The sequence below is a fragment of the Ascaphus truei genome, chromosome 5, assembly GCF_040206685.1.
Source record: "Ascaphus truei isolate aAscTru1 chromosome 5, aAscTru1.hap1, whole genome shotgun sequence".
Taxonomy (NCBI): Eukaryota; Metazoa; Chordata; class Amphibia; order Anura; family Ascaphidae; genus Ascaphus; species Ascaphus truei.
The window spans coordinates 41500861-41528742 of record NC_134487.1 but is presented as its reverse complement, the minus strand read 5'-3'; the positions used below and the strand labels follow the sequence as shown (position 1 = coordinate 41528742).

General features: G+C 48.2%; 1 protein-coding gene and 1 long non-coding RNA gene across 7 annotated transcripts in view; one reads left to right on the top strand and one right to left on the bottom strand.

Annotated features, from left to right (window-relative positions):
* Window positions 1–27882, top strand: part of LAMB4 (laminin subunit beta 4) — a 131908-nt gene that overhangs the window by 88468 nt on the left and 15558 nt on the right. For all 6 annotated transcript variants that reach the window (XM_075599735.1, XM_075599740.1, XM_075599734.1 and 3 more), the window contains 6 exons: window positions 6478–6704; window positions 9246–9342; window positions 9939–10314; window positions 11539–11702; window positions 14027–14241; window positions 22269–22472. In XM_075599735.1, coding sequence (XP_075455850.1) covers window positions 6478–6704; window positions 9246–9342; window positions 9939–10314; window positions 11539–11702; window positions 14027–14241; window positions 22269–22472 — 1283 coding nt within the window. The remainder of the gene's footprint in view (window positions 1–6477; window positions 6705–9245; window positions 9343–9938; window positions 10315–11538; window positions 11703–14026; window positions 14242–22268; window positions 22473–27882) is intronic.
* Window positions 6799–11615, bottom strand: LOC142494969 (uncharacterized). The gene is made up of 3 exons (XR_012801631.1): window positions 11519–11615; window positions 9228–9262; window positions 6799–7018 (listed from the first exon to the last, which is right to left on the bottom strand). It is a non-coding gene; the product is annotated as an uncharacterized LOC142494969 (long non-coding RNA).

Below are 27882 nucleotides of genomic sequence, written 5' to 3'. Positions count from 1 at the left end.
CATACTGTACTGTATACTGTAGGCATGCTCAGTACTGTACATCACAAGAGTATTAAAACAATACATGCTGTACGGGTAGTAGAATACACATATGTACTGGAATACATGTAGAATAAATGCATACATTTTTTTTTTCGGGTTTATTATACAGTATATATATAAAAAAAAGTATTGTATACGGTCTGAAAACAACAGCATTCTGTTTCAGGTTTTCTATGAAGCTCTCAGTTACAGTATTCTATCCTAATCAATAGCAACGGCAACTAAACTGTTGACTCCGGTACGTGTTTTTTTTAATCCGATTCAGCAATGTGCAGGCATTGTTACACAAAACGATATTATCCATCGAAATCCCTCCATGTGCCATTTTCCGCATGAGATGACAAAGTTTTCTTTTCTGAGGAAAAACAAAATTAAAAGTTTTACTGTAATGGTCAGACAGTCCCCTAAAGAAGTTCCCACAGTCAGTCCCACTAATTTTCTCGGGGGGCGTCTCCTGTTCACATGCGCATGCGCCTACTGTCGATGTGATGACATGCATATGCGTTTCAAGAAGGTTCCAATGCGCATGTGCCTAGCTTTCCACCAATTGTTCAGTATCTACTGTAGAAGCTGCTCAGACAATGATATTGCTTACAGGAGAATCGCTTGACTGTGCATTGATATTGATATTTCAAAAACAGAATAAAATACGGCAACATTACTCACCATAGACTTTGCCAATCAACTGGCGCCGAGCCACTGCCAGTCCCGTATTCTCGATTATACACGTAGTTGACAGGTGACAGCGGGACTACTACACCTGTAGTTGACAGCTGATGACGCTGGAAATCGCTTTGGTACATGCAAGCTTGCTGGAATCTGTACGCGAAATCCGGCTCAGGCTGCAGGTATTCGGGCGGGGACAGACAGCAAGGGTTGCCGGTCACCAGGTTTTCACTCACGGTCGGACCGTTATTGATAGCTGGCGCTATCGCTGGCGCATTGCTTGCCAGCGACTGACGTTTCTTAGTTGGTTTTAACATGACCTTTCGCCTTTTGAAGTCTACATGATCAAAGGTACGGGAAAAATCTGGTGCTACACACCAATACCCTCCAATAACACCGGGATCAATATGAAAAAAACACGGATCGATACATAACTTTTTCCTTATTGCACGCTTCCACACATGAGCATCTGGTGAAAATTTGTAAAAGTCAGTTTTCAATAAAATACTGATAAATTTGACCAACTGTTGCCATCTTATCATTTGTTGCATTAATCGCGGCCCATATTAAATAAGCGTACGTTATATCGGGTTTTTGGTACACGGACTGCAGCGGTTCACTCATCTCGGAACTCTCAGGACAATAGAACACCAGACACTACGCATTTAGTTTTTAATATGAAAAGCCTAAATTGATACATTATTGTAACTTCTTCAGTACCAAGGTCAATATACAATGTACCACTGTGGTATTTTTTTAAACACCTGCAAGTCAACATATTACTGAAGCGCATGCGCATTACAATTCATGAATATCTGCCACCTGGCGGATACACGAAGAATTGCAACCAATTAAATCCGAACCATTATCAATAAACACATCAATAAAAACATCAACCGCGAGTGACGCCGGCATGAATGCAACATGAATGTGGTGAAGTGCGTGGCATTCGGAAAAAATCCCCGAAAAAATTCGGAGATGTTGGAGAATAAAAGGGGCCGCGGCTGTATAATGGATTTTAATTTTTCTTAGCAAGGTTCATCATTTTTTTCCTGTTCTTTAAAACTGAATCACATCTCAAAACAAATCAATTCCCGCCGTTACCTAATGAAGCATACATACCATCATAAGGAATATAAGTTCTCTTTTCAAAAGAATTTCTATTGGAATCCCACCTCCCTTTTTTGCTGGACTTGCCCACCAAATTTCTACATAAATATGCAGTTCATTTTTTACCCATGCTTTATAAATGCTCAATCAGAATTTCACTCTTAAGCCTGGGACATAGTACAGTGAACCTCGCTGAGCCATGTTGAGCAGATGCACTTACCCCCTGCATCTGTCATCAGTGTGCGGAGGCTCAGATATTTTGGAGAGACGGGCAAATGTAAAATTTGCTGCTCAGGGGAGCGGAGGAGCGGTCACGTGTCCGCTCACATCCAATGGGAGCGAGGGACTAGCCCCGCCTCCCGCCACACCTCCGTTCCGCCTCGCCTTCGCCCCGCCCCCAAGGCACGCTCACTGCCTCGCCTGCCAGGACACAAAAAAGCTCCAGTTTGAGCAGGCGAAGCAGAGCAGGAGTGCGGCCCGAGGCACCATGCCTGAGGCCTTTGACCCATTATCTCAGCTCAGAAGCATATTAATATCAAGACATGGGGTGGCTAACGCCAGTCTTCAAGGGCCACCAACAAGTCAGGTTTTCAGGATTTCCTTGCTTCAGCACAGGTGGCTCAGTCATAATGACTGAGCCATCTGTGCTGAAGAACTGATATCCTGAAAACCTGACCTGTTGGTGGCCCTTGAAGACTGGAGATGGCCACCCCTGGTCTAGACTATCATTATCAATCCAAACCATAATAGTTACTATACCGCGTGTTTAGATGTATAAATTTAGATCCCATGTCATTTGGGGAGAAAGAAGGTTTGAATGTTGATGGGAAAGAAAAATAATGATCAAAGCAGAACTGACCCTTTCATCAGTCTCTAATGTGTCTCAGGAGAACCACCTGGGAATTACTACAAATACGCATTTTTTTTCACAACAGTAGTGTTAGCTAAACCTGCCTATTCAATTTACTATTTAGTGGAACGTATATAGGGCGACTATTTTAATTTCCAGCACCCCCCATCTGGCCTGGCGCCTCCTCTCCTTGGTACAGGCCGGCATGTAGACAGCCCGGCATTTACTAGAGTGGGAAAGAAGGGACAAATTACACAATCTTGCTTCACTGTCTGCCTATGTGCACACATTAATAATATTCCAATTCCTGCATGCCATCAAGTGGGGTGAAGATTTGTACGTAATCCCTTTTGCTGGCAGAGGGCCAGGTTAAATGAGGCTGTTATTTATAGTTAGCACGTTATTAAAAACGAAGTACCACAGACAGTTCAATGTAACACAGTTTACAGCCTAGAAGTTGACATGCTGTCTTTTCCTGGTCTGGATTCTGCTTCTAGCTTCAAATCAATGGCATGCTGTAAAGGCACAGTAATTTGTTTTTGTGAATCATTGCTCAATAAACTCTTACAGTAGCTGTCTTTAGTGGCCATAAGCCGTATCACTTAGTAACAGACATGGGGGATGCAGGAAAGTAAATGAACCGCATAAATGTTTTTTGATTTATATGTTTAAAACTATTTCAGGTTTCAATTTGACAAGCTTCTGTAACTACAAAACTGCCACATGAAATATCAAAGAAATATATAATATATAACAGTTTTGTTAAAGGCTAGATAGGGGATCTTGCATAACCAAGTGTAGCCCCCTTGCCCTATCCCTAAGGGAACTATGTGGGCAACTAAGCGTGCTGCTGTACCTGTATGCTCACATGGGGCTTAAGCCTCTGCTTCTGGGAGCCTGTGATGATCTCTATCTCCTTGCGTACAGCACCTCCACCTATGAGGGATCCCAGCATTGGCAGGATATCCCCTCACAGGAACCAATAAAACAGTAGTAAGCAATACACCACACAATGTATATAACTAATCTTTACTGTACACTACACAAGGATATCACACAATATCAGGTATCAACAGTATAATGCAGTGACCCCAAACACTGAGTGGTTCCCCCAAAGTACTGACGGTGCCATGGCACCAATAACCCCTGGTGTCCGTCCCAGCAATCCCACCCAAATGTGAGGTAGCGCTACCCCCTGTAAATTTTGGTGCACGTTGGGTTCCTGCCTGGGAAATTCAGTACCCAGGTGCTGCTTGGCGCGGTGTGTTGGATTGGTTCCAACACAGCGGGGCCTTCGACACAATTCCCCTTTCTCCTAAGAGTCCCGATCCTCCTTCTTGGGTGAGCTCCAGCCGGAGTGTATAACCCAAGTGTTCTGGGATACTGCGGCTTGGTCCCAGGTCGCAGATTGCTGGTTGGTCGTCCGCCACCAGCGCAACAATACTAATAAGGGGAATGGTCCCTATCTGGGGCCTTCCCTGCAATACTGCTCTTCGGGTGACTCAGAGCCTGACTAGGGCCTAGGGGTGGAGTCTGGCCTAGTCCAGAGGCTGCTGGCACCCTAGACATGGAGGATATCCTGTTCCTCCTCCTGCCAGAGTCATAGTGACTGGGACAGTCCCCTGTGGTATTTCCCTTCCACCTGAGGATTCTGGGATATGTAGTCCCGCTGCTGCATATGCGGAGCCATTCTAAGATGGCCACCGCACTTCTGACACTGCGCATGCGCGCCTAACATCATGGCCGCCCCCACACTCCCGATCGCGCTGAGCTCCGGCGATAGCCGGGCAGATTCCCGCACCGGAGGCAGGGTAGGGGACTCGGCTACACAAGCAAAGAATGTTACAGCCATTCTCAACTCGCAGCAATCAGGGCAAACTGATAAAGCAGTTGTTACAAAATTCCCAATAGAGATCGTTTGAAAGAATCCCTGAATAAAATATTTTGCAACAGTATTTCTCCAAAATAGCACACGAATGTCAAAATTAAATATGTGCAATTTGTACCAAACAGTTTATTTAACAACTGTAAACTGCCAGGAACCATGAGCCAGGGAATGAAGTCAGCAATTAATTATTGAAGTTGCTAAAGTTGGTTTTGTGACTCCTTCAGACCAACCTCAAAGCATAAAATACATACAGTATTGTGCGGTGCTCAACTCGTCCTCAATAAAAATAAATGTAGTATTTTCAGGATATCCGTGCTTCAGCACAGGTGGCTCAATCAGTGGCCCAGTCTTTAGTTGAGCTGCATGTGCTAAAGCAGGGGTATCCTGAAAACCTGATCTGTTGGGGAGTCTTGAGGCAGGGGCGCAGATAGCTTTCTCGGGGTCCAGGACTAAAGTTTCCACCGGGGCCTCTGCGACCTTGCGAGAACCCATCCTTGTTTTCTCTTACACTCCCCTCTTCTCTTCACTGCTATTGGAATCCAGACGTCACTCAGGGGTATTTAAGGAATAGGGACTGTACTAGACGGTTAGGTTCCAGGAGGACAAGGGGAGAGGAGCCTTGGGGAGAGTAGACACCCATGTTTTTACAGTATCAGTATAGACTAGGCCCCCCTAATTTATTATGTTATTGACATGGATAGTAACCTTATTAGTTAGAATCCCTAGAGAAGACTGAGGGAGCCCAGTATGAGTTACTAAGTATGAAACGGCATGCGACAGAGGGCCTCAGTAACGAGGATTCCCAGATGCCTGCGAATTGGCTCTAACCGTGGATCTGCATGCACACTCCTCTCAGGCTGAAGTGGAAGTTACCATAAAGTCCAAAGGTATTGGGTTATGTACACAGGACCCACTAGGATCCCCAAATGTGCCTAGTATTACTAAGAAATAGGAGAGATGTCCCAAACCAAAGAGAATGGGGGGCCGGGTCCGTCTACTTAGAGCCACTAAGTAAATGTACCTCCGTTCAAGTGTTAAGAGTGGGCACTGATGGAAGAAAGATATTCGTGTATGTTTATGTATAAACTACTGTACAACAGTTGCCAATATATGAATGAGTGGTCCCTATGCTTGGGGACACGAATAAATAACAGTCGTATTATAAAGCTTCCTGGCACCCATTATTATACAACCATGCTACTTCATCGCCCAGCCGCCTGATTTCCAGCACCCTCAGTCAAGGCAACCCATGCGGAGTAACCACATACATAACACACCGATGTAATCTCCAAAGGAGTTCAGGCTAAGATGGTTTTATATATACTGTATAGCTTTTTTTTGTGACGGTACGCACAGGTACAGTGTACAGCACCTTTTTTTTCTTACCTTGTCCTCCTGATCCTCATCTCCGGCATCTGCTACTCTTGACGACGCGTCGCCATGAATTCAAAGTGTCAAATGACGCCACATGTCACATGGCGATGCGTTGCAATGACGTGACGCAGCGACATCACACGGTGTCATGTTGCCATGACAATGTGATGCCGCAGTGTCACACAGTGCCACGCTGCCATGACGACACAACATCACATGATGCCGCAACGTCACAACAATGCGACGTAGCATGAGGAGCAGGAGAAGGTAAGAAGCCCCACACGTTCCTCTGCACCCGAGTACCGGCACTGCACCTCTGGAATATATTCCTGGAAAACGTGCAGGCAAATAATTCAGTGGTTAGGGAAGTCTATGGGATTTTGCGGCGATAATAGTTGAAATTACCACTTCAGACTTTGAGTAACCCCCAGTGTGTCTCTATTGTTCTGATTTATAGGTTTAACATTTACTTACCGTATATAAAATAAGAAATCAAGAAACCATACATCAGATCAAAGACTGTAACAATTTATCATTTTTCTTCAAGGATGTGCCTGTAACCCGTTGGGCACGCATGTAGAGAACTGCTCAATTTATGATGAAGTTGGCGAGTGTGTATGCGACAGAACAACTGGACAGTGTCCTTGCTTACCTAATGTGATTGGTACAAGCTGTGACACGTGTGCACCTGGATACTGGGACATGGCCAGTGGAAAAGGATGTCAGCCTTGCGACTGCAATTTAAACAATTCCCTTGGAAACCAATGCAATCAGGCAAGAAACTGTCACCATTAACTATTGTATGATGTGACAGAATGACTAAACTGTATCATATACTGTACATTAATATTGTATAATTGTAGCCCTGCTTCCCCCCCTCTCTGGAAGATGTACTACTGGCTAATGATGTCTGGGGTGCGTGCATACCTGTGAGGGTCCAACAGAGCTGATTGGTCCTCGATGGTGTGGGGAACAGGACAGGCTTTTGGTGATCTTCTACTTGTGTCTCAGGGTGTCAGCGCCTCCAGCTCTAGCAGGCTCCAGGATTTCCAGAGACAGTCCCTGACAGGCAGACTACTTCCATACTCCTACACAATAGACCGTAGACTCAGACAGGGGTATATAAAAAGGGATGCTTTATTGAGACATCCACTGTGGTTGGTATTACAGCAGATGCAGAGTGAATTGATCTGGGTCCCAGACCTCTGGATGATGCTTGGCCTTGGAGTAATATTGAGGCCTATTGCTGAGCTTTTATCTTGCCTCTACTCCTTATCCCAGAAGGGCAGGATCACACTCCTTGCTTCCTCACCCCAGGAGGGTGGGAGCTGAACTCACTATAATTTAGCACTTCCTCTCTGAAACACCAGAAGGGGAGGGCACAAGGTCTGCACCATAATTGGCTATACACAGACCCTGTGTCACTACAACTCCTGCAAGATAGTCAGCATGAGGGGGGGAGGGTCAAAGCCCCTAGGATAGCCTGCCACAGCCTGTAGCTACTAAGGACTTAAGTGACAGGAGGCAGAGAGGCTGCATTTAGACGTGTAACATCTGGACTGTGTAACATCTCTAATTCTATAGATCTTATCAATTCACTGTTCTCATATAGAAGCATATGATTCCGATATAGTTATAACACCTGCCTGTTAATTAAAGCTGGTATATTAGGTTTTCACACCGCTGAGTCACAGCTTTAGGACATTGTGCAGCAGCGTGGTAAAAGCTTCAGCCTGACACAACACAAGTAACAGAAACAGCATACCTGTATGTTACCTATCCAGACAATTATGTTAATGTGTAAGAGTGAACCGACTCTATTTGGACCGCCTCTAAAGTCAATAAGGTCCCAGGCATAGTTTAAACTATATACCAGGTTCCCCAAGGCCAGAAGTACCCCTTGTTAGGTTAATACTTAGTTGTAGCAAAACAGGTAAGGTATCTACGATGTTAAAGGGCTAGTCTATAGATATGATGAATAGATAAACGCTTTGTTAAGACCAAAAGGGGATTGTGTTTGTAATTCAAAAATTCGCCTGCACTCTCGTTGTAGGAGGTGTTTGTCCCAGTCACCTTTACAGGGTCCAAAAGAGACATGCTCTATCCCAGTAAAGTGCAGGACCTTTGAATCACCTTTATGCGCTTCTATAGTGTGTCTCGCTATTTGTGTGTCCAAGGAATTTCAAACTTACTCAATGTGTTCAAGTATTCTGACCTTGAAAGCCCTATGCGTCTTTCCCACATAGAGCTTTCCACACTTGCAGCTTACAATATAGATTATTAAACAGTTAACAAAATCCTTTATTTGAAATGTTCTCGTATGTTTTGAGTTTCTAAACGACTTTGTTGGGGCCACATAGGTATAAGCACTACACCTGCCACATGGGTAAAACCCTGACGGTTTTTCTCCTAACCAGGTTCTTTTTTGGGGTCCTTGATAATGGCTGTGTACAATCATGTCCTTAATATTTTTGGGCCTTCTACTAGTGATACTTGGTACCGATTTGAAAACTTGTGAAAGGTCAAGATCTTCAGTCAGTAGGTGCCAGTGTTTTTGTAGGATTCTACGTATATTGATTGATTGTTAAAGGTGCCTACAAATGATATTACTTCCTGTCCATGGTCCATTCTTCTTCTGTTATTAACTACTATGCTGGTTCGTGTTGTCTATAGTGCTCTTTTGAATGCTTTTTCTATAAAGCCCTTGCTATGCCCTCTCTCAAGAAAGTGTTGTCTCATCTCTTTTGATTGTGCAATGTACTCCTCAGTCGTTGAACAATTGCGTCTTAACCGTAAGAACTGTCCTGTCGGGATATTTTTAATCAAATGAGATGGGTGTCTCTAGGTAGCCGTCACTTGTTTTCTTGATTGTTCACTGTATATAAACACACACGTTTGATTAAATAAAATGTTATTTTTTAATCTTTCGAGGAGGTTTCTTACCAGTCTCTCATAGGATATACATATTATCATTTGCCCTTATGTTGATTGTGAGCAATTTAAATTATCAATCTGTTGATTAACTCATTTTCATCATTTTGGTTGAGTGCAAGTATATGGGGATACTTTGTTTGATTGTCTTTGATCAAATTCCTCTTCCTGCCTGCACCTACCCAGCACCCTGCAAGTGCCTGAGAGCGTGAGCACTGCCAATGTTTATACCTGTAGTTAATCTGGTGTGACTTTCTTTAGAGCCTGGTAAGGAGGGGTGCACATATAAATAGTTAGTGGTACTGTCTCTTGCGGAAAATATGTATATTATATGGTGTTTACAATTATTTCATAAAAAATGCATACCTCCTATTGCCTTTGCAGTTTACCGGACAGTGCTTCTGCAAATCAAAATACAAAGGAAGAAAGTGTGACCAATGTGATGACAATTACTATGGAGATCCAAAGGTTCAATGCATATGTGAGTACAAATAAAAAAAACTGAACTCAGTTAGTAGAAATGTCATATGAAAATAATTTGTAGTAGACTATCACATAATATTTGTTGGAACACAAACAAACATTTTGTAACCTACTGTATGCAAGTTTGCTAATTTAATACTAGAACACAAAGCTCCAGGGCCACTCACTTTCAGCAGGGCACAGTACCCTTCAACTTACACTGTGGCGAAAACTATCTTAAGGTTGCCAGTATATTTCTTTGCCATGACAAACTGTGGTTTATAAATATGAATGCAATTGCAACAGCTACATGCAATTGGTTGAATAATGGGATCAAAAAAGTGTTGCAACTATTGTTTAAATAAAAGCAATGAATAACTACAACATAAGAGTGAGGTGAAAACCAATCATAGTTGCAAAGCCAGAGCAGAATTACAACTAATAAAGAAATGTAAACATTTTGTATGGCAGCTTGATTTTCCTAATTACGTATCATCAAACCCTAAGTGAAGGACATTGCTTCACACAGCTCAAAATGTTCTTGGCTATTTGTTACGTTTGTTAGTATAACGTCTTAAGATTTTCTTTTGATATCAATATTTTCTTCTACTGCAGCCTGTAAGTGTAACTTGGAGGGTACCCAGAGTCCTGTCTGTGATAACCACACAGGTTCCTGCAACTGCAGAGTCGGAGTCACTGGAAGATACTGTGAAATCTGTGCCCCTGGATTCAAGCAGGAGTTTCCAGCATGCCCTCGGTGTCACCTATGCTTTGACCCTTGGGACAATGAAATGTTATCCCTCTCTGAAGCTGTCGATGGGCTGGTTAAGCTTACAGCTAATATAGGCCCCAACAGGGATACACAGCTGGGCTGTGATGTACAAATGAAAATCCTTGAAGATAAACTTTCTGTCATAGAGAAAATCGTTCAGAGTCCTATTCTTTCACCTGCAGAATTCCTGAAAATTAAGAGTTATTACGACAATCTACGGTAATTCTATTTCTGTTTCAGAATAATTCTAGTTTTTGTAGCGATTTCATCTTGTCTCATTGTATCAAGGTAGTTTGCTTCAATATCGTGCAATGAGCGTCAGATTTCAATTTGTGCAGTGTCAATAGGAGAAAATGAGGAGGTGGTACATGATTGACCTATTACAATTAATTCATTGTATCAATATTTTTCATCCCTTATTTTTGAACTAAAAAATTGGCCAGGTGTGAGGTGGCATACACCTTTTTTAGCTATTAATCTAAACAAGCTGTCGTAAATTTGATTAACAAGTGTGTTACACATCACACAGGTCGGAGCAGAAAATGGTTCAGTGTGTTTAAAAAAAACGTTTGTATTAATACATAGGTCTAGATTTACTAAGCTCTGTTAAAGTCTACTCTGCTCATGCTTAGGAGCTAAGGCCAGGGAATGCCTTACTAACCCCTTAAGTGGTGAGCCTACCAGCTACTTTCCCCCAGGATTGCTAACCAGTCTGTAGGCCGTTATGCAAACATGAATAAAACATAACACAAATTATTATGGCACACATTTCAATATACATCAAGTGTGCATTAACGCTTCGAGTGCTAGTGAGTCTACCTAGGCCCTCCCAAGAAGAGATTACATCCTCCAAGGTCTTCGGGGTCAATGACCTCCTGCAACTACTCCAAAGCCCAGATCTACAAAGCTCCATGAAGTTACTTAATGTGCAGTTACAGTAACCAACATAAAATTACCTTAAGACTAACGGTATATCTTCAAGGGACAATGACGTAACGTTAAATCGTGTTTTCTCCCTTAAAGATCATTGCGCTATCACTAACAGGATTACTCATAATGAGATGCAAACTATATGCAAATGGCTTATTATCTCAACATCGCATACCCACAAATGTCTGTTAAGGGTAATGCGGGGGCAATGTTAATTAGGTCATAGCTAAACTTTGCATTACTCACATTCATAATCTTGATATCCCACACTTGAACAAAGCAGAAAAAAATTGTTTTTTTTGGTGGGGTAGTATCAATTGAAGGAGTTAGGAAGTAATTTCATTGCACACAGATTATAATAAAATGTCTGAAATTATTCATCTGTATGAGTCCACCTAGTCTGCAATCCCACTGATTTTATTTATCGGATTTTCAATTTGCAATTACTGTATGGATTCATATATCAAAATAAAAATAAACCTCATGTATGTACCTTTTTTTTTTTTTTTGTAGGCGCAAAGTTAGTCGGTTTACTTTTCCAAATTTGGGGCAATTCAGCGAGATTCCTAAAATGAATAAAACCATATGGAATATGGAGAAAGAGATTAATGATTTATTCAAAGAGTTGGATAAAATAAGAAAGAAAAAGGTAGAAGATAATAAGTTGAACAGTAAAGGTAAGAGCTAGTAGAGATTGAATATTCGTTAACAGAGTACTGTAATATTTATATTTGATTGTACTAGTTAGCACAAAATCATGATAAGCATTTGTAAGATATGCTCTACTACTAGCCCTATGACAACATGTTAAATATTTTAACGGAATAGAGAAACGTAGAGCCTCACATTTCAGCTAAACTGGTGACTCAATTGGTGATACTATGGTATGGTTTGATTCCATAGCGGTCATATTGTTGCAACCTTTCATGAGAAGCAGCAATCTGATGTCTTTGAGACTCAAATCCCACCTAAAATTGTAATCTCAACAGGGAAGGTATTTCCTAATAAAGGGGGGGTCATGGGGTGCTCCAATCTTATGACAACTATATCAAAAAGTTCACAATCTTCATGGACTCCAATAAAGCAGTGTGGGTATAACATAAAATGGCCTGTGAGTCACTCATAACAGCCTAAAGCAGCGTTTCCCAAATGGTGGGTCGCGACCCGGCACCGGGCCACGGCACCAAAATTGCCGGGTCGCAGCGAGGCTGGCCGCGCGGTGTCTCCTGTCCCCCCCCCCCCCCGCTCAAGTTAAAAAAAAATGGCGGCGATTCCCCCCGCGGTCCCGCGCGCTTGCGCAGGGCAAGCAGGGCCCGCTCCCTTCCTCTCCCCCGCTCCCAACGTGGGACGGAGGAGGAAGTACCAGCTCCTCTGCGGCCCGCACGTTACATGGGGGAGGGTGGAAGTCCAAGCTCCTACTGCGGCCCGCTTCCCCCCGTGCCCAGATTCACGAGCTCACCTCCCGTGGCACCCCCTCCCGAGCCCACCTCCCGTGCCGCAAAGCCCACCTCCCGTCCCGGGCAGCAGGGGCTATCGGGGGCAGCAAGGGAAAGCGTCCGGCGGCAAGGTAAGTCACCCCACCCAGACACTGCCTCCCACCCAAGTGTCCCTGGCCCCCGAACCTAAGTGTGTCCCTGGCCCCCTCCCTCCCACCCAAGTGTCCCTGGCCCCCTCCCTCTCACCCACCCAAGTGTCCCTGGCCCCCTCCCTCCCACCCACTCAAGTGTCCCTGGCCCCCTCCCTCCCACCCACCCAAGTGTCCCTGGCCCCCTCCCACCCACCCACCCAAGTGTCCCTGGCCCCCTAATGTCCCTGGCCCCCTCCCACCCACCCACCCAAATGTCCCTGGCCCCCTCCCTAAGTGTCCCTGGCCCCCTCCCTACCACCCACCCACCCAAGTGTCCCTGGCTCCCTCCCTCTCACCCACCCACCCAAGTGTCCCTGGTCCCCTCCCTCCCACCCACGTGTCCCTGGCCCCCTCCCAAACCCACCCACCCACCTACCCACCCAAGTGTCCCTGGCCCCCTCCCTCCCACCCAAATGTCCCTGGCCCCCTCCCTCCCACCCAAGTGTCCCTGGCCCCCTCCCAAAAGTGTCCCTGGCCCCCTCCCACCCACCCAAGTGTCCCTGGCCCCCTCCCAGAAGTCTCCCTGGCCCCCTCCCTCCCACCCACCCAAGTGTCCCTGGCCCCCTCCCTCCCACCCACCCAAGTGTCCCTGGCCCCCTCCCACCCACCCACCCAAGTGTCCCTGGCCCCCTAAGTGTCCCTGGCCCCCGACCTCCCACCCACCCACCCAAGTGTCCCTGGCCCCCTCCCTCCCTACCACCCACCCATCCGCCCACCCAAGTGTCCCTGGCCCCCTCCCTCCCACCCACCCAAGTGTCCCTGGCCCCCCCTCCAATCACTCACATCCGTCGTTGCCTGTAATTCACTGTTTGTGTCTGTGTGCGTATAGGGGAGAGCGAGTGTGTGTGTGTATCAGTGTCTGTGTGTGTGTGTATCTGTGTGTATCTGTATCAGTGTGTGTCTGTGTGTGAAGACAGTCCGTTGGTTTGTGGCCCCCCCTGGGGCTATGTTTGTCATCAGATATGTTCTGAATTAAACGGATTTTAACCTTTACACCACCTGACTCCCTGGCAGTGCGCCTGTGCTTTTTTGTTCTAAAGGTATTTCCTAATGCCTGTAAAATCATATGTACAACACTAGATACTGCACAACAACAGTACTATATAAGAAACAGGAATATTAGTACTGTTATACTGATACATCAATGGTACGGTGTTTATACTTTAGGAATCCATTAGTGTTCCACCGCTTAATGAAGGCCCAAGCAATGGAACAAAAATATGAGGTTCCTGTAAAAAAAAATCCCCCATGTAGAAAAAGAGGCTTGTAGTATTCTGTCCTTGGTTTAGGGTGGGAGGTTTGTATGTGTGATTTGAGTGTACAGTGAAAGCAATGGTGCAATGTTTATGTTTCTTTATGTTTCTATTCCTTCAGTCTTTATAGCGTCTTATGACAAGATCAGCATGCACTATAAAACATCTTTATCTGCTGCACAGAAAGCACGCAATGCTACTCCCGTCATCCAGGCAGCAACCAAAAAGGGGAAGAACATCCTGACTATGCTAAGCAACCTAGCTGTAAAAGACAAACTAAATTCCGACAAACTAGATAAAATGAAATTGCTGGATGTAAACAAATTGAATGAAATGGTAAGATCGCTTCTATACATTATTCTGATTTCCATATTCTAAAAAGTGCAAATGTGTTTAGTTTTTTCTATTAAAAAAAAAATGTATTTAATCTATTCACTGTTTGTAAAACTTTCAATACATAGCCCCTGTGGCTCTTCCAGGGTTAGGGGGGGTGGGGTGGGGAACAGATTGCATAAAAAAAATGAAATAAGGTGCAAGAAGGTATATCATATTTTTCTTACAGTACTACTGATTTTTTTTATTTCTGGAAACCCAGTATTGGAAAATCTACAAGCGACACTTATAAGACTATTTTAAATACATATGCATAACTAGTACATTGTTTAGAACAGGGCTGTGCAAACTGGGGTGCGCGGGATTTTCTGGGGGGGGGGGGCGCACCAATTATAGAGGTCCCGTGCTCTCCCCCAGGCATTAATGACGACCATGGCAACGTGATGTCACATGACTCCTCACGTCATTTGGCACCGGGGCCGAGCAGGCGGGGGTGCGCCAAGGAGAGCAGGCAGGGGTGCGCACGGGGAAAAGTTTGTGTACCCCTTGTTTAGAGCATAACAACTCACCATGCTCTATTTCCCACTCCCTCACCCTGCTCTCTTACCCCTCCCTCACCTTGCTTTCTTACCCACTCCCTCACATGCTCTCTTACCCACTCCCTCACCATGCTCTCTTACCCACTCCCTCGCCATGCTCTCTTACCCACTCCCTCACCATGCTCTCTTAACCACTCCCTCACCATGCTCTCTTACCCACTCCCTCACCATGCTCTTTTATCCCTCCCTCACCATGCTCTCTTACCCACTCCCTCACATGCTCTCTTACCCACTCCCTCACCATGCTCTCTTAACCACTCCCTCACCATGCTCTCTTACCCACTCCCTCACCATGCTCTCTTACCACTCCCTCACCATGCTGTCTTACCCACTCCCTCACCATGCTCTCTTACACACTCCCTCGCCATGCTCTCTTACCCACTCCCTTACCATGCTCTTTTATCCCTCCCTCACCATGCTCTCTTACCCACTCCCTCACCATGCTCTCTTACCCACTCCCTCACCATGCTCTCTTACCCACTCCCTCACCATGCTCTTTTATCCCTCCCTCACCATGCTCTCTTACCCACTCCCTCACCATGCTCTTTTATCCCTCCCTCACCATGCTCTTACCCACTCCCTCACATGCTCTCTTACCCACTCCCTCACCATGCTCTCTTAACCACTCCCTCACATGCTCTCTTACCCACTCCCTCACATGCTCTCTTACCCACTCCCTCACCATGCTCTCTTAACCACTCCCTCACCATGCTCTCTTACCCACTCCCTCACATGCTCTCTTACCCACTCCCTCACCATGCTCTCTTACCACTCCCTCGCCATGCTGTCTTACCCACTCCCTCACCATGCTCTCTTACACACTCCCTCACCATGCTCTCTTACACACTCCCTCACCATGCTCTCTTACACACTCCCTCACCATGCTCTCTTACCCACTCCCTCACCATGCTCTCTTACCACTCCCTCACCATGCTCTCTTACCCACTCCCTCACCATGCTCTCTTACCCACTCCCTAACCATGCTCTCTTGCCCCTCCCTCACTATGCTGTCACACCCCCTCCCTATGCTCTCACCCCCTCCCTCACCATGCTCTCTTAACCCCTCCCTCACCGTGTTCTTACCCCCTCCCTCACCATGCTCTTACCACCTCCCTCACCATGCTCTCTTACCCCCTCCCTCACCATGCTCTCTTACCCCCTCCCTCACCATGCTCTTACCCACTCCCTCACCATGCTCTCTTACCCCCTCCCTCACCATGCTGTCTTACCCACTCCCTCACCATGCTCTCTTTCCCACTCCCTCACCATGCTCTCTTACCCACTCCCTCACCATGCTCTTTTTCCCACTCCCTCACCATGCTCTCTTACCCACTCCCTCACCATGCTCTTACCCCCATCACCATGCTCTCGTACCCTCTACCTCACCATGCTCTCTAACCCCCTCCCTCACCATGCTCTCTAACCCCCTCCCTCACCATGCTCTCTTACCCCCTCCCTCACCATGCTCTTACCCACTCGCTCTCATGCTCTCTTACCCACTCCCTCAACATGCTCTCTTACCCACTCCCTCACCATGCTGTCTTACCCACTCCCTCACCATGCTCTCTTACCCACTCCCTCACCATGCTGTCTTCCCCTCTCCCTCACATGCTGTCTTACCCACTCCCTCACCATGCTGTCTTACACACTCCCTAACCATGCTCTCTTGCCCCTCCCTCACTATGCTGTCACACCCCCTCCCTATGCTCTCACTCCCTCCCTCACCATGCTCTCTTAACCCCTCCCTCACCGTGTTCTTACCCCCTCCCTCACCATGCTCTTACCACCTCCCTCACCATGCTCGCTTACCCCCTCCCTCACCATGCTCTCTTACCCCCTCCCTCACCATGCTCTTACCCACTCCCTCACCATGCTCTCTTACCCCCTCCCTCACCATGCTGTCTTACCCACTCCCTCACCATGCTCTCTTATCCCCTCCCTCACCATGCTCTCTTACCCCCTCCCTCACCATGCTCTCTTTCCCACTCCCTCACCATGGTCTCTTACCCACTCCCTCACCATGCTCTTTTATCCCTCCCTCACCATGCTCTCTTACCCACTCCCTCACCATGCTCTCTTACCCACTCCCTAACCATGCTCTCTTGCCCCTCCCTCACTATACTGTCACACCCCCTCCCTATGCTCTCACCCCCTCCCTCACCATGCTCTTTTAACCCCTCCCTCACCGTGTTATTACCCCCTCCCTCACCATGCTCTTACCACCTCCCTCACCATGCTCTCTTACCCCCTCCCTCACCATGCTCTCTTACCCCCTCCCTCACCATGCTCTTACCCACTCCCTCACCATGCTCTCTTACCCCCTCCCTCACCATGCTGTCTTACCCACTCCCTCACCATGCTCTCTTACCCCCTCCCTCACCATGCTCTCTTACCCGCTCCCTCACCATGCTCTCTTTCCCACTCCCTCACCATGCTCTCTTACCCACTCCCTCACCATGCTCTTACCCCCATCACCATGCTCTCGTACCCTCTACCTCACCATGCTCTCTAACCCCCTCCCTCACCATGCTCTCTAACCCCCTCCCTCACCATGCTCTCTTACCCCCTCCCTCACCATGCTCTTACCCACTCGCTCTCATGCTCTCTTACCCACTCCCTCAACATGCTCTCTTACCCACTCGGTCACCATGCTGTCTTACCCACTCCCTCACCATGCTCTCTTACCCACTCCCTCACCATGCTGTCTTCCCCTCTCCCTCACCATGCTGTCTTACCCACTCCCTCACCATGCTGTCTTACCCACTCCCTCACCATGCTGTCTTACCCACTCCCTCACCATGCTCTCTTACCCACTCCCTCACCATGCTCTCTTACCCACTCCCTCACCATGCTGTCTTACCCACTCCCTCACCATGCTCTTTTATCCCTCCCTCACCATGCTCTCTTACCCACTCCCTCACATGCTCTCTTACCCACTCCGTCACCATGCTCTCTTACCCACTCCCTCACATGCTCTCTTACCCACTCCCTCACCATGCTCTCTTACCCACTCCCTCACCATGCTCTCTTACCCACTCCCTCACCATGCTGTCTTACCCACTCCCTCACCATGCTGTCTTACCCACTCCCTCATCATGCTCTTTTATCCCTCCCTCACCATGCTCTCTTACCCACTCCCTCACCATGCTCTCTTACCCACTCCCTCACCATGCTGTCTTACCCACTCCCTCACCATGCTCTCTTACCCACTCCCTCACCATGCTCTCTTACCCACTCCCTCACCATGCTCTCTTACCCACTCCCTCACCATGCTGTCTTACCCACTCCCTCACCATGCTCTTTTATCCCTCCCTCACCATGCTCTCTTACCCACTCCCTCACATGCTCTCTTACCCACTCCGTCACCATGCTCTCTTACCCACTCCCTCACCATGCTCTCTTACCCACTCCCTCACCATGCTCTCACCCCTCCCTCACCCTGCTGTTACCCCCTCTCTCACCATGCTCATACCCCCCTCCCTCACCATGCTCTCACACCCCCCTCCCTCACCATGCTCACACCCCCCTCCCTCACTATGCTCATACCCCCCTCCCTCACCATGCTCTCACCCCCTCCCTCACCATGCTCTCACACCCCCCTCCCTCACCATGCTCTCACCCCCTCCCTCACCATGCTCTCACACCCCCCTCCCTCACCATGCTCATGCCCCCCTCCCTCACCATGCTCTCACCCCCTCACTCACCATGCTCTCACACCCCCTCACTCACCATGCTCTCACCCCTTCCTTCACCATGCTCCCACCATGTTCTCATGCCCCCTCCCTCACCATGTTCTGGGCACCCTCCCTCACCATGCTCTCACCCCCTTCCTCACCATGTTCGCAACCCCCTCTCTTCCAATGCTTGAACCCATCCCCCGAATGTTCGCACCCATCAGGGCAGCAGACAGATTTCCCAGGCCCAGAACTAGTGTTGCATACGGGGCCCCCCTCCGTGCTGCATCCCTTCCCCTCCCCACATGTTGGCAGTCTTGCGAGACGCCCCTCCCTATTTCACACCTCACGAGCCCCCTCTATTTCCCTACCTTTTCCGATTTATTTCTCCCCCTCAATCTCACACCCTCTTCCTCACTCACCCCCTCTCACTCTCTCCCCCTCCGTCAATTACCCAACTTTCACTCAATCCCCTCCCCCGTTTCGCATGTATTTCTCTCCCCTGCGTCTCACTCTAACTCCCTCTTTTTCTCACTCACTCCCTCCCTTCCTCATCTCATTCGCCCCCACCTTCCGTCAATTACTACACTCACTCAATCCCAAATACATACAACGCCCCCAACCCAATACATATAAAAAATATATATCCACCCCCGCCGCGCATGTATTTCTTTCCCCTGCGTCTCACACCCCCAATACATAATAAAAAATACACCCCACCTCCGCAATACATAATGAAAAATACACCCCCCCTCCGCAATACATAATAAAAAATACACCCCACCTCCGCAATACATAATAAAAAATACACCCCACCTCCGCAATACATAATGAAAAATACACCCCCCCCCCCCCTCTGCAATACATAATAAAAAATACACCCCACCACCGCAATACATAATAAAAAATACACCCCACCTCCGCAATACATAATAAAAAATACACCCCCCCCCCCCTCTGCAATACATAATAAAAAATACACCCCCCCCTCCGCAATACATAATAAAAAATACACCCCCCCTCTGCAATACATAATGAAAAATACACCCCCCTCCGCAATACATAATAAAAAATACACCCCCCCCCCCCTCTGCAATACATAATAAAAAATGCACCCCCCTTCGCAATACATAATAAAAAATGCACCCCCCCCTCTGCAATACATAATAAAAAATACACCCCACCCCCGCTATACATAATAAAAAATACACCCCACCTCCGCAATACATAATAAAAAATACACCCCACCCCGCAATACATAATAAAAAATACACCCCCCCCCCTCTGCAATACATAATAAAAAATACACCCCACCTCCACAATACATAATGAAAAATACACCCCCCCTCCGCAATACATAATAAAAAACATACCCACCCCCCAACACATAATAAAAAACATACCCACCCCCCAACACATAATAAAAAATACACCCCCCCAATACATAATAAAAAATACACCACCCCCCAATACATAATAAAAGATACATCCACACTACCAAATACATAATAAAAAATACACCCCCCCAAATACATATAAAAAATACACCACCCCTCAATACATAATAAAAGATACATCCACACTACCAAATACATAATAAAAAATACACCCCCCCAAATACATATAAAAAATACACCACCCCTCAATACATAATAAAAGATACACCTGCCCTACCAAATACATAATAAAAAAATACACCCACCCCCCAAATACATATAAAAAATACACCCACCCCCCAAATACATATAAAAATACACCCATCCCCCAAATACATATAAAAAATACACCCACCCCTCAATACATAATAAAAATACACCTCCCACCCAATTCCTATTAAGAAAAACAGACGTACATTGCTTGGGGGCGGTCTCAGGCCCCGGCCCTCCCCCAGCTGCGGGCCTCCCCCTCACTATGTACCACGCCGAGCTTCTGACGTGGCTGGGCCAAGATGCCTGCCGGCGCGCTAAAGTCCGGGAGGCCCGTCACGCGCCAGTCTCGAAAGCTCGTCGTGGGACAGTGAGGGAGAGGCCTGCAGCTGGGGAAAGCAGAGGACCGGTGGCTGTACCGGGCGGCCCTCCTGCAACCACCTGGCCATGTCCCAGCCCTCCCGCAACAACCTGGCCATGTCACGGCTGTCCCCATGTCGGCTGCCCTGCCCCTCATCCCTCACCATACTCGCACACTCTATCCTTCACCATGCTCTCACAATGCTCTCCCCTTCACCTTTCGCTCACCCTCTATGCTCTATGCTCACCACTATGCTCTCACCCTCTCCCTCACATGCTCTCACTCTGTAGCGTGCATATCTCCTCTTCTGTGAACTGCAGGGTTCTCCTTGGCCATCTCTCAGGACCCTATCTGAACGGGCACTGTCACTACCTATAACATAATAAACAGGAACTGGTTTGTCCTATATACTCAGGAACATACTTCAGAACTATATACATTGAGGCTCCTCCACTCTCCAGGAACCTCCCTCAAGAAACTTTTCCTTCGTATATATACACACCGTCTGACATCATTGTTTCCAGGCAATTGAGGGCGGGGCTTAGCATCTATTGAGTCAGTCAGTCAGCCTGTGACTGAGGCCTCGTTCAGGGTGCCAGAGGCAGGAGTTGGAGGGAGGGCGTTCAGGAGGGAGGGCGGCAGTCTGCTGGGCGATGTGTGTTCATGCCCAGCAGACGTTTTCAGGAGTTGAGGAGGGGGCGGGGCTACAGACGGCAGGTTAGGGATCGAGGCTGCAGTCTTGAAATCATTCTCAAGAATGATTTCATTGGCTGCCGAGGTCCCAGTGACGCTGCTGCAGCTTCAAAAAACGAATTTTTTGTTTATTGAAACTGTAGCCAGCGTCAACTCCGGGCTTCGGAGACAGGGCAGCTGCTACCCTGACAACCAGTATTCAATTTGAATACTTTGTGTCCCACGGCAGCTCGCCCTCCCTCCGAAGCCTGCACCCTGAACGAGGCCTGAGAGTGCCCACCCATGCGGCCGCATGGAGAAGCAGAAGTTGGGCCCGACTTCCGATAGCTTGCTTTGTAGGACGGACAGGGTGGCTCCCCCATCAGGGAATCAGAGCATGGAGTCGTTGAGAGAGGTGTCGAGTGGCAGAGCGGCAAAGTGCCGCTGATACTGCAGAACAGCCGGGAGGCTGAACTGGCTGCACATATGGTAGTTCTGTCACTGCATGAACATACTGTATACAGATGAAGTCTCCGGTTCCAACCCGCTCTCCAGGGGCGCTCCGTTGACAGGCCGCTGGCTGCCCACGGGGGAATTTGAGCCTCCCCACAATGCGCATTCACCCGCAACTGCTTTTAAAAAGCCGGGTGAAGCGCGCGCACGCGCTTTAAGTCGGGGGGGGGCACGGGGTTCGTGCGGGAGCCACCAGGACGGTGAGACGGAACCCGAGATTTCATATGTATGTTCAATGCAGTAGCGGATTTTAAAAAATTACGCCCTAAGGCACTTACCTGGTGCCGCCCTCTTCCCCCAGCATCATTTCACGCTACGCGCTCCATTGCCATGGCAACTCGCCATTGCCATGGCAACTCGATGCCGTGTGACGGGGCAATAAGCGTAAGCCGCACATGCACACGAGCGGCTGGCAAACAGCAATCACACATGCCACCCCAAAATTTGGCCGCCTTAGGCCCGGCCTATCGGGCCTAATGTGAAATTCACCACTGGTTCAATGCATAATGTTTGAGAAAGTAACAATGACAACAAACAAATGTTTCTATACCTTTGCTTTTGGCAGGTTTGTGGAACGGTTTGGAACTTTGCCTGTGACGTTGCTCCTTGTGGAGGTGCATTATGCCGAGATAAGTTTGGAAAGAGAAAATGTGGTGGTCCGAACTGTAATGGAGCCCTGCCCTTCGCCAAAGATGCACTGAAAAAAGCAAAGGAAACAGGTGTCATGTTCAACAATGTAACAATTCAACTCCTGCAAGCTGGGAAACAGGTACAAGTGTGTGTGCATGTGGAGGTGTGAGAACATGGTGAGGGATGGTGACAGCATGGTGAGGGATGGGGGATTGAGGGTATGGTGAGGGAGGGGGGGTGTGAGAACATGGTGAGGGAGGGTGACAGCATGGTGAGGGATGGGGGATTGAGGTTATGGTGAGGGAGGGTTGTGTGAGAACACAGTGAGGGAGGATGACAGCATGGTGAGGGATTGAGGGCATGGTGAGGGAGGGTGGTATGTGAGAGCATGGTGAGGGAGGGAGTGTGAGCATGGTGAGTGTGGGGGTGTGAGCATGGTGAGGGAGTAGGGTTGGCCGGTATTTGGTTACCCTGTCCCGTAAAATATGAGCGATAATACCGGATATGGGATAGAGCAGGGCTGCTGCTGCTAGGGGGCTGGGCAGCTTCTGATTGGTTGCTGCTGTGTAATTCAGCCAATCAGGGGGTGGCAGGAGCCTGGGGGGTGGGGCCAAAGAGCAGAGGAAAAGCATGCAGCAGAGTCGACGGTGAGGCTGTGTCTGTGTGTCTCAGTGTGTATCTGTCTATCTGTGTCCTGTCTGTGTATGTCTGTGTCTGTCTGTCTGTGTATCTATCTGTGTGTGAGTGTATGTGTGTGTCTATATGTGCGTGTGTGTGTGTGTGTGTGTGTGTGTGTGTGTGTGTGTGTGTGTGTGTGTGTGTATGTATGTGTGTCTATCTCTGTGTGTGTATGTCTTTGTGTGTGTGTGTGTGTGTGTGTGTGTGTGTGTGTGTGTGTGTGTGTGTGTGTGTGTCAGACAGTACATACAGTACTGGCAACTTTGTTTAATTGCTCAATCACCCTTTCTTTTCTTTTACTATACTAACAGTCTTCCCATTTTCAAGATCTATTAAAAATAACCACCATTGTAAATTCTCAGAAAGGCTCCATAACTCAGCTCTCATCACAACAGCATTGCAATCTCTGCAGCACCCTTACTTACAGATCACCCCCAAGAAGGCAGAGCAGGTTACTTATTCAATGGCATGATTCAATATGCAATTTAAAGCTGGATTTTGAAGTCTAAATTTGAAAGCTACTGTACTGATAATGACAGGGAGGGGGGGGGGGTGACAGGATGAAGGGATGGGGGTAACAGAGGATGAAGGGAGGGGGTGAGAGAGGATGAAGGAAGGGGGGATGGGGGGATGAGAGAGGATGAAGGGAGGGGGGATGGGGGGATGAGAGAGGATGAAGGGAGGGGGGATGAGAGAGGATGAAGGGAGGTGGTGAGAGGACAAGGGGGGGTGAGAGGACAAAGGGGGATGGGAGGGTGAGATGACAAGGGGGGAGAGAGAGAGGATAAGGAGGGGTGCAACAATCTTGGAATTTGTGTGAGGAGCATTGAGATCAGTATTGCTCGCCATGTACAGTATGACTGCAGGTCAGTTATTTATAAATGATCTGACCTGCAGTCATTTGTTCTAAATTTCACTCCAAGCATGCACCAATTTGCACTATTTCATATTTTATTTCCTAAAACAATCCTCGGAAGGACGCTCCCTCCCAAGACTCCTCCCCAGATTTTTTACAAAATAGAATATAAATTGGTGCAAATTGGTGAATACTTGGAGTGAAATTTAGAACCAACGATTCTCGCTTGTGTTGCACCTTTCACCATTGTGTCCAGTATTTTTGGACAAGCCACCTGACAACCCTATGAGGGTGGAGGGGTGTGAGCATGGTGAGGGAGGGAGTGTGAGAGCAAGGTGAGGGACGGGGAGCGAGAGCATGGTGAGGGAGGGGATGTGAGAGCAAGGTGAGGGAGGGGATGTGAGAGCAAGGTGAGGGAGGGGGGGTGAGAGCAAGGTGAGGGAGGGGGGATGAGAGCAAGGTGAGGGAGGGGGTATGAGCATTGTGAGGGAGGGGGTGTGAGAGCATGGTGATGGAGGGGGTGTGAGAGCATGGTGAGGGAGGGGGAGCGAGAGCAAGGTGAGGGAGGGGGTGTGAGTGTATGGTGAGGGAGGGGGTGTGAGCATGGTGAGGGAGGGGGGTGTGAGCATGGGGTGAGAACACGGTGAGGGAGGGGGGTGAGAGCATGTGAGCGAGGGGGTGAGCATGTGAGGGAGGGAGTGAGAGCATTGTGAGGGAGGAGGGAGTGAGAGCATGGTGAGGGAGGGGGGTATGAGCATGGTGAGGGAGGGGGGTATGAGCATTGTGAGGGAGGGGGTGTGAGAGCATGGTGCGGGAGGGGTGTGAGCATGGGGTGAGAGCATGGTGAGGGAGGGTGGGGTGAGCATGGTGAGGGAGGGGGTGAGAGCATGGTGTGAGCGAGGGGGTGAGAGAATGGTGAGGGAGGGGGTGAGAGCATGGTGTGAGCGAGGGGGTGAGAGAATGGTGAGGGAGGGGGTGAGAGCATGGTGTGAGCGAGGGGGTGAGAGAGAATGGTGAGGGAGGGGGTGTGAGAGTATGGTGAGGGAGGGGGTGAGAGCATGGTGTGAGCGAGGGGGTGAGAGTATGGTGAGGGAGGGGGTGTAAGCATGGTGAGGGAGGGGGGTGTGAGCATGGGGTGAGAGCATGGGGAGGGAGGGGGTGAAAGCATGGTTTGAGCGAGGGGGTGAGAGAATGGTGAGGGAGGGGGGTGAGAGCATGGTGAGGGAGGGTGTGAGTGTATGGTGAGGGAGGGGGTGTGAGCATGGTGAGGGAGGGGGGTGAGCATGGTGAGGGAGGGGGTGAGAGCATGTGAGTGAGGGGGTGAGAGAGCATGTGAGGGAGGGAGTGAGAGCATTGTGAGGGAGGAGGGAGTGAGAGCATGGTGAGTGTGGGGGGTATGAGCATGGTGAGAGAGGGGGGTATGAGCATTGTGAGGGAGGGGGTGAGAGCATGGTGTGAGCGAGGGAGTGAGAGAATGGTGAGGGAGGAGGGGTGAGAGCATGGTGAGGGAGGGGGCGCGAGAGCATGGTGAGAGAGGGGGTGTGTATTGTATTGTAAGTCTTTATTTATATAGTGCCATTAATGTACATAGCGCTTCGCAGTAGTAATACATGTGGTAATCAAATAAATAACAGATAATATAAATAACAGATCATGGGAATAAGCGCTTTAGACATAAAAGTAACATTAAGGATGAGGAGTCCCTGCCCCGAGGAGCTTACAGTCTAATTGGTAGGTAGGGAGAACGTACAGAGACAGTAGGAGGGAGATATTGTAAGTGCGTCTGCAGGGGGCCAAGCTTTATGTATCATGTGTTCAGAATATCCACAGTGCTATTCATATGCTTCTTTAAGCAAGTGTGTCTTAAGGTGGGTCTTAAAGATGGATAGAGAGGGTGCTAGTCGGGTACTGAGGGGAAGGGCATTCCAAAGGTGTGGGGCAGTCAGTGAAAGGGGTTTAAGGCGGGAGAGGGCTTTAGATACAAAGGGGGTAGAAAGAAGACATCCTTGAGAAGAACACAAGATTCTGGATGGTGCATAACGAGAAATTAGGGCTGAGATGTAAGGAGGGGCAGAAGAGTGTAAAGCTTTAAAAGTGAGGAGAAGAATGGAGTGTGAGATGCGGGATTTGATGGTGTATGGTGAGGGAGGGGATGTGAGCATGGTGAGGGAGGGGGTGTGAGCATGGGGTGAGAGAATGGTGAGGGAGGGGGGGTGAGAGCATGGGGTGAGAGAGCACGGTGAGGGAGGGGGGCAGAACATGGTGAGAAATTATGTTGAGTGAATAATAACACAAAAGAATGATGATTGATCTTTACTATTTTTCAATAATGCATTGTTCTCCTCTAATGATTGCAGTTTAACATGTTGGGAAATGTTTATATATTTTTTTCTTAAATGTTTACACTATGTGTTTTACCTGCTACATGATAAACAGCCTTTCCATGCATGTACTACTGCTGGAATGTTATACTTTTCTTCTTAATTCTATGTATTTTAATCAGTATTTCTGTACAATAGAAAGCTAGTAGGGAATTTCAGAAAAAAGGGAAATGGTAAAGACAATTTGTACAGTTATAAGGATCAGCTAAGTGCTGTGGTCCAAGGTGGTTTTAAAAAAAGTAGTGGTACTGTGGACTTATAAAAAAGTAGTGGTACTCCATAAATCTCTCTCAAACACCACCCCTACCCCCAGCACCACCACACTCGCCAGTGCCATCACAGTTCGAGCACTGGCTAAGTGACACTGCACTTTTAAACACACAAATCATAAGTTATGAAATTTACAGGTATTTCATGTAGCACTATGTAAGAACAACTATAAATCTTAATAGCTAATTCAACTGAGGCTATACTGTATTACTAGTGTAGGCCTCTTTCCCTCTAGTGTGAAGGGTCTACTAGTGCTGGCGTTACCTGGCAGCTCACAGGAATCTGAGCCTCCGCTACTGGGAGCCTGGGGTAACCAATATACAGGTGCACAGATTGCTCTGGATACTCCATGTGCACAGAATGCTCTGGATACTCCAGGTGCACAGATTGCTCTGGATACTCCAGGTGCACAGATTGCTCTGGATACTCCAGGTGCACAGATTGCTCTGGATACTCCAGGTGCACAGATTGCTTTGGATACTCCAGGTGCACAGATTGCTCTGAATACTCCAGGTCGCAGATTGCTCTGGATACTCCAGGTGTACAGAATGCTCTGGATATTCCCGGTATGCACAATGCTTTTGATGCTCCTGGTGCACACACTGCTCTGGATACTTTAGGTGTGCAGATTGCTATAGTTACTCTCAGTGTACAGAGGAAGTGTCAAGTAGATCAGGGGGCGCAAGATTTTCCAAGGGGGGCATGGTGGTAACAGAGCCCCGTGCTCTTCCCCAAGGCATTTAAATTAAATGCCGGGGGATTGCGCGAGGCCTTTGTAGCTTACCTTGTCTTGGGCAATGCTGCATAAAATCCTGCGGCGGGGTCACGTGACGTCACATTGCAACGTGACGTTACGCGACCCCGAAGCGCCATTTGAAGCCGGAGACTAATAAGGAGGGGGCGCGAGCAAGGGGACGAGCAGGCAGGGGGTGCAGACTGAAAAGTTTTTCTGGGGGGTCGCGGGCGGTTGCAGAGGCCCCGCGCTCTTCCCCAAGGCATTAAAATTAAATGCCGGGGGATCGCGTGAGGCCTCTGGAACCTCACCTTACCTTGGTTCAGCCGGCGTCTGGAAGCGTCGCCATGGCAACGCAAATGGCAAATGACGCTGCAGGGTCATGCAATGTGACATCACATGCGCCTTGCCATAGCAACGCGACGTCAAATGACGGCGCCGGTCACGTGACGTCACATAACCCCCCGTGTCATTTGACGCCGCACTGAACAAAAGGGGGGGCGCAGGAGCAAAAGTTTGCGCACCCCTGCAGAAGACTACTATACCACAAAGCTCTATTAGTGACTTAAGTGCTAACGGAGATCTTCAAAGCTCCCTAATGAGGTGTTAAGTGCTGTCTTTATGCTACGAT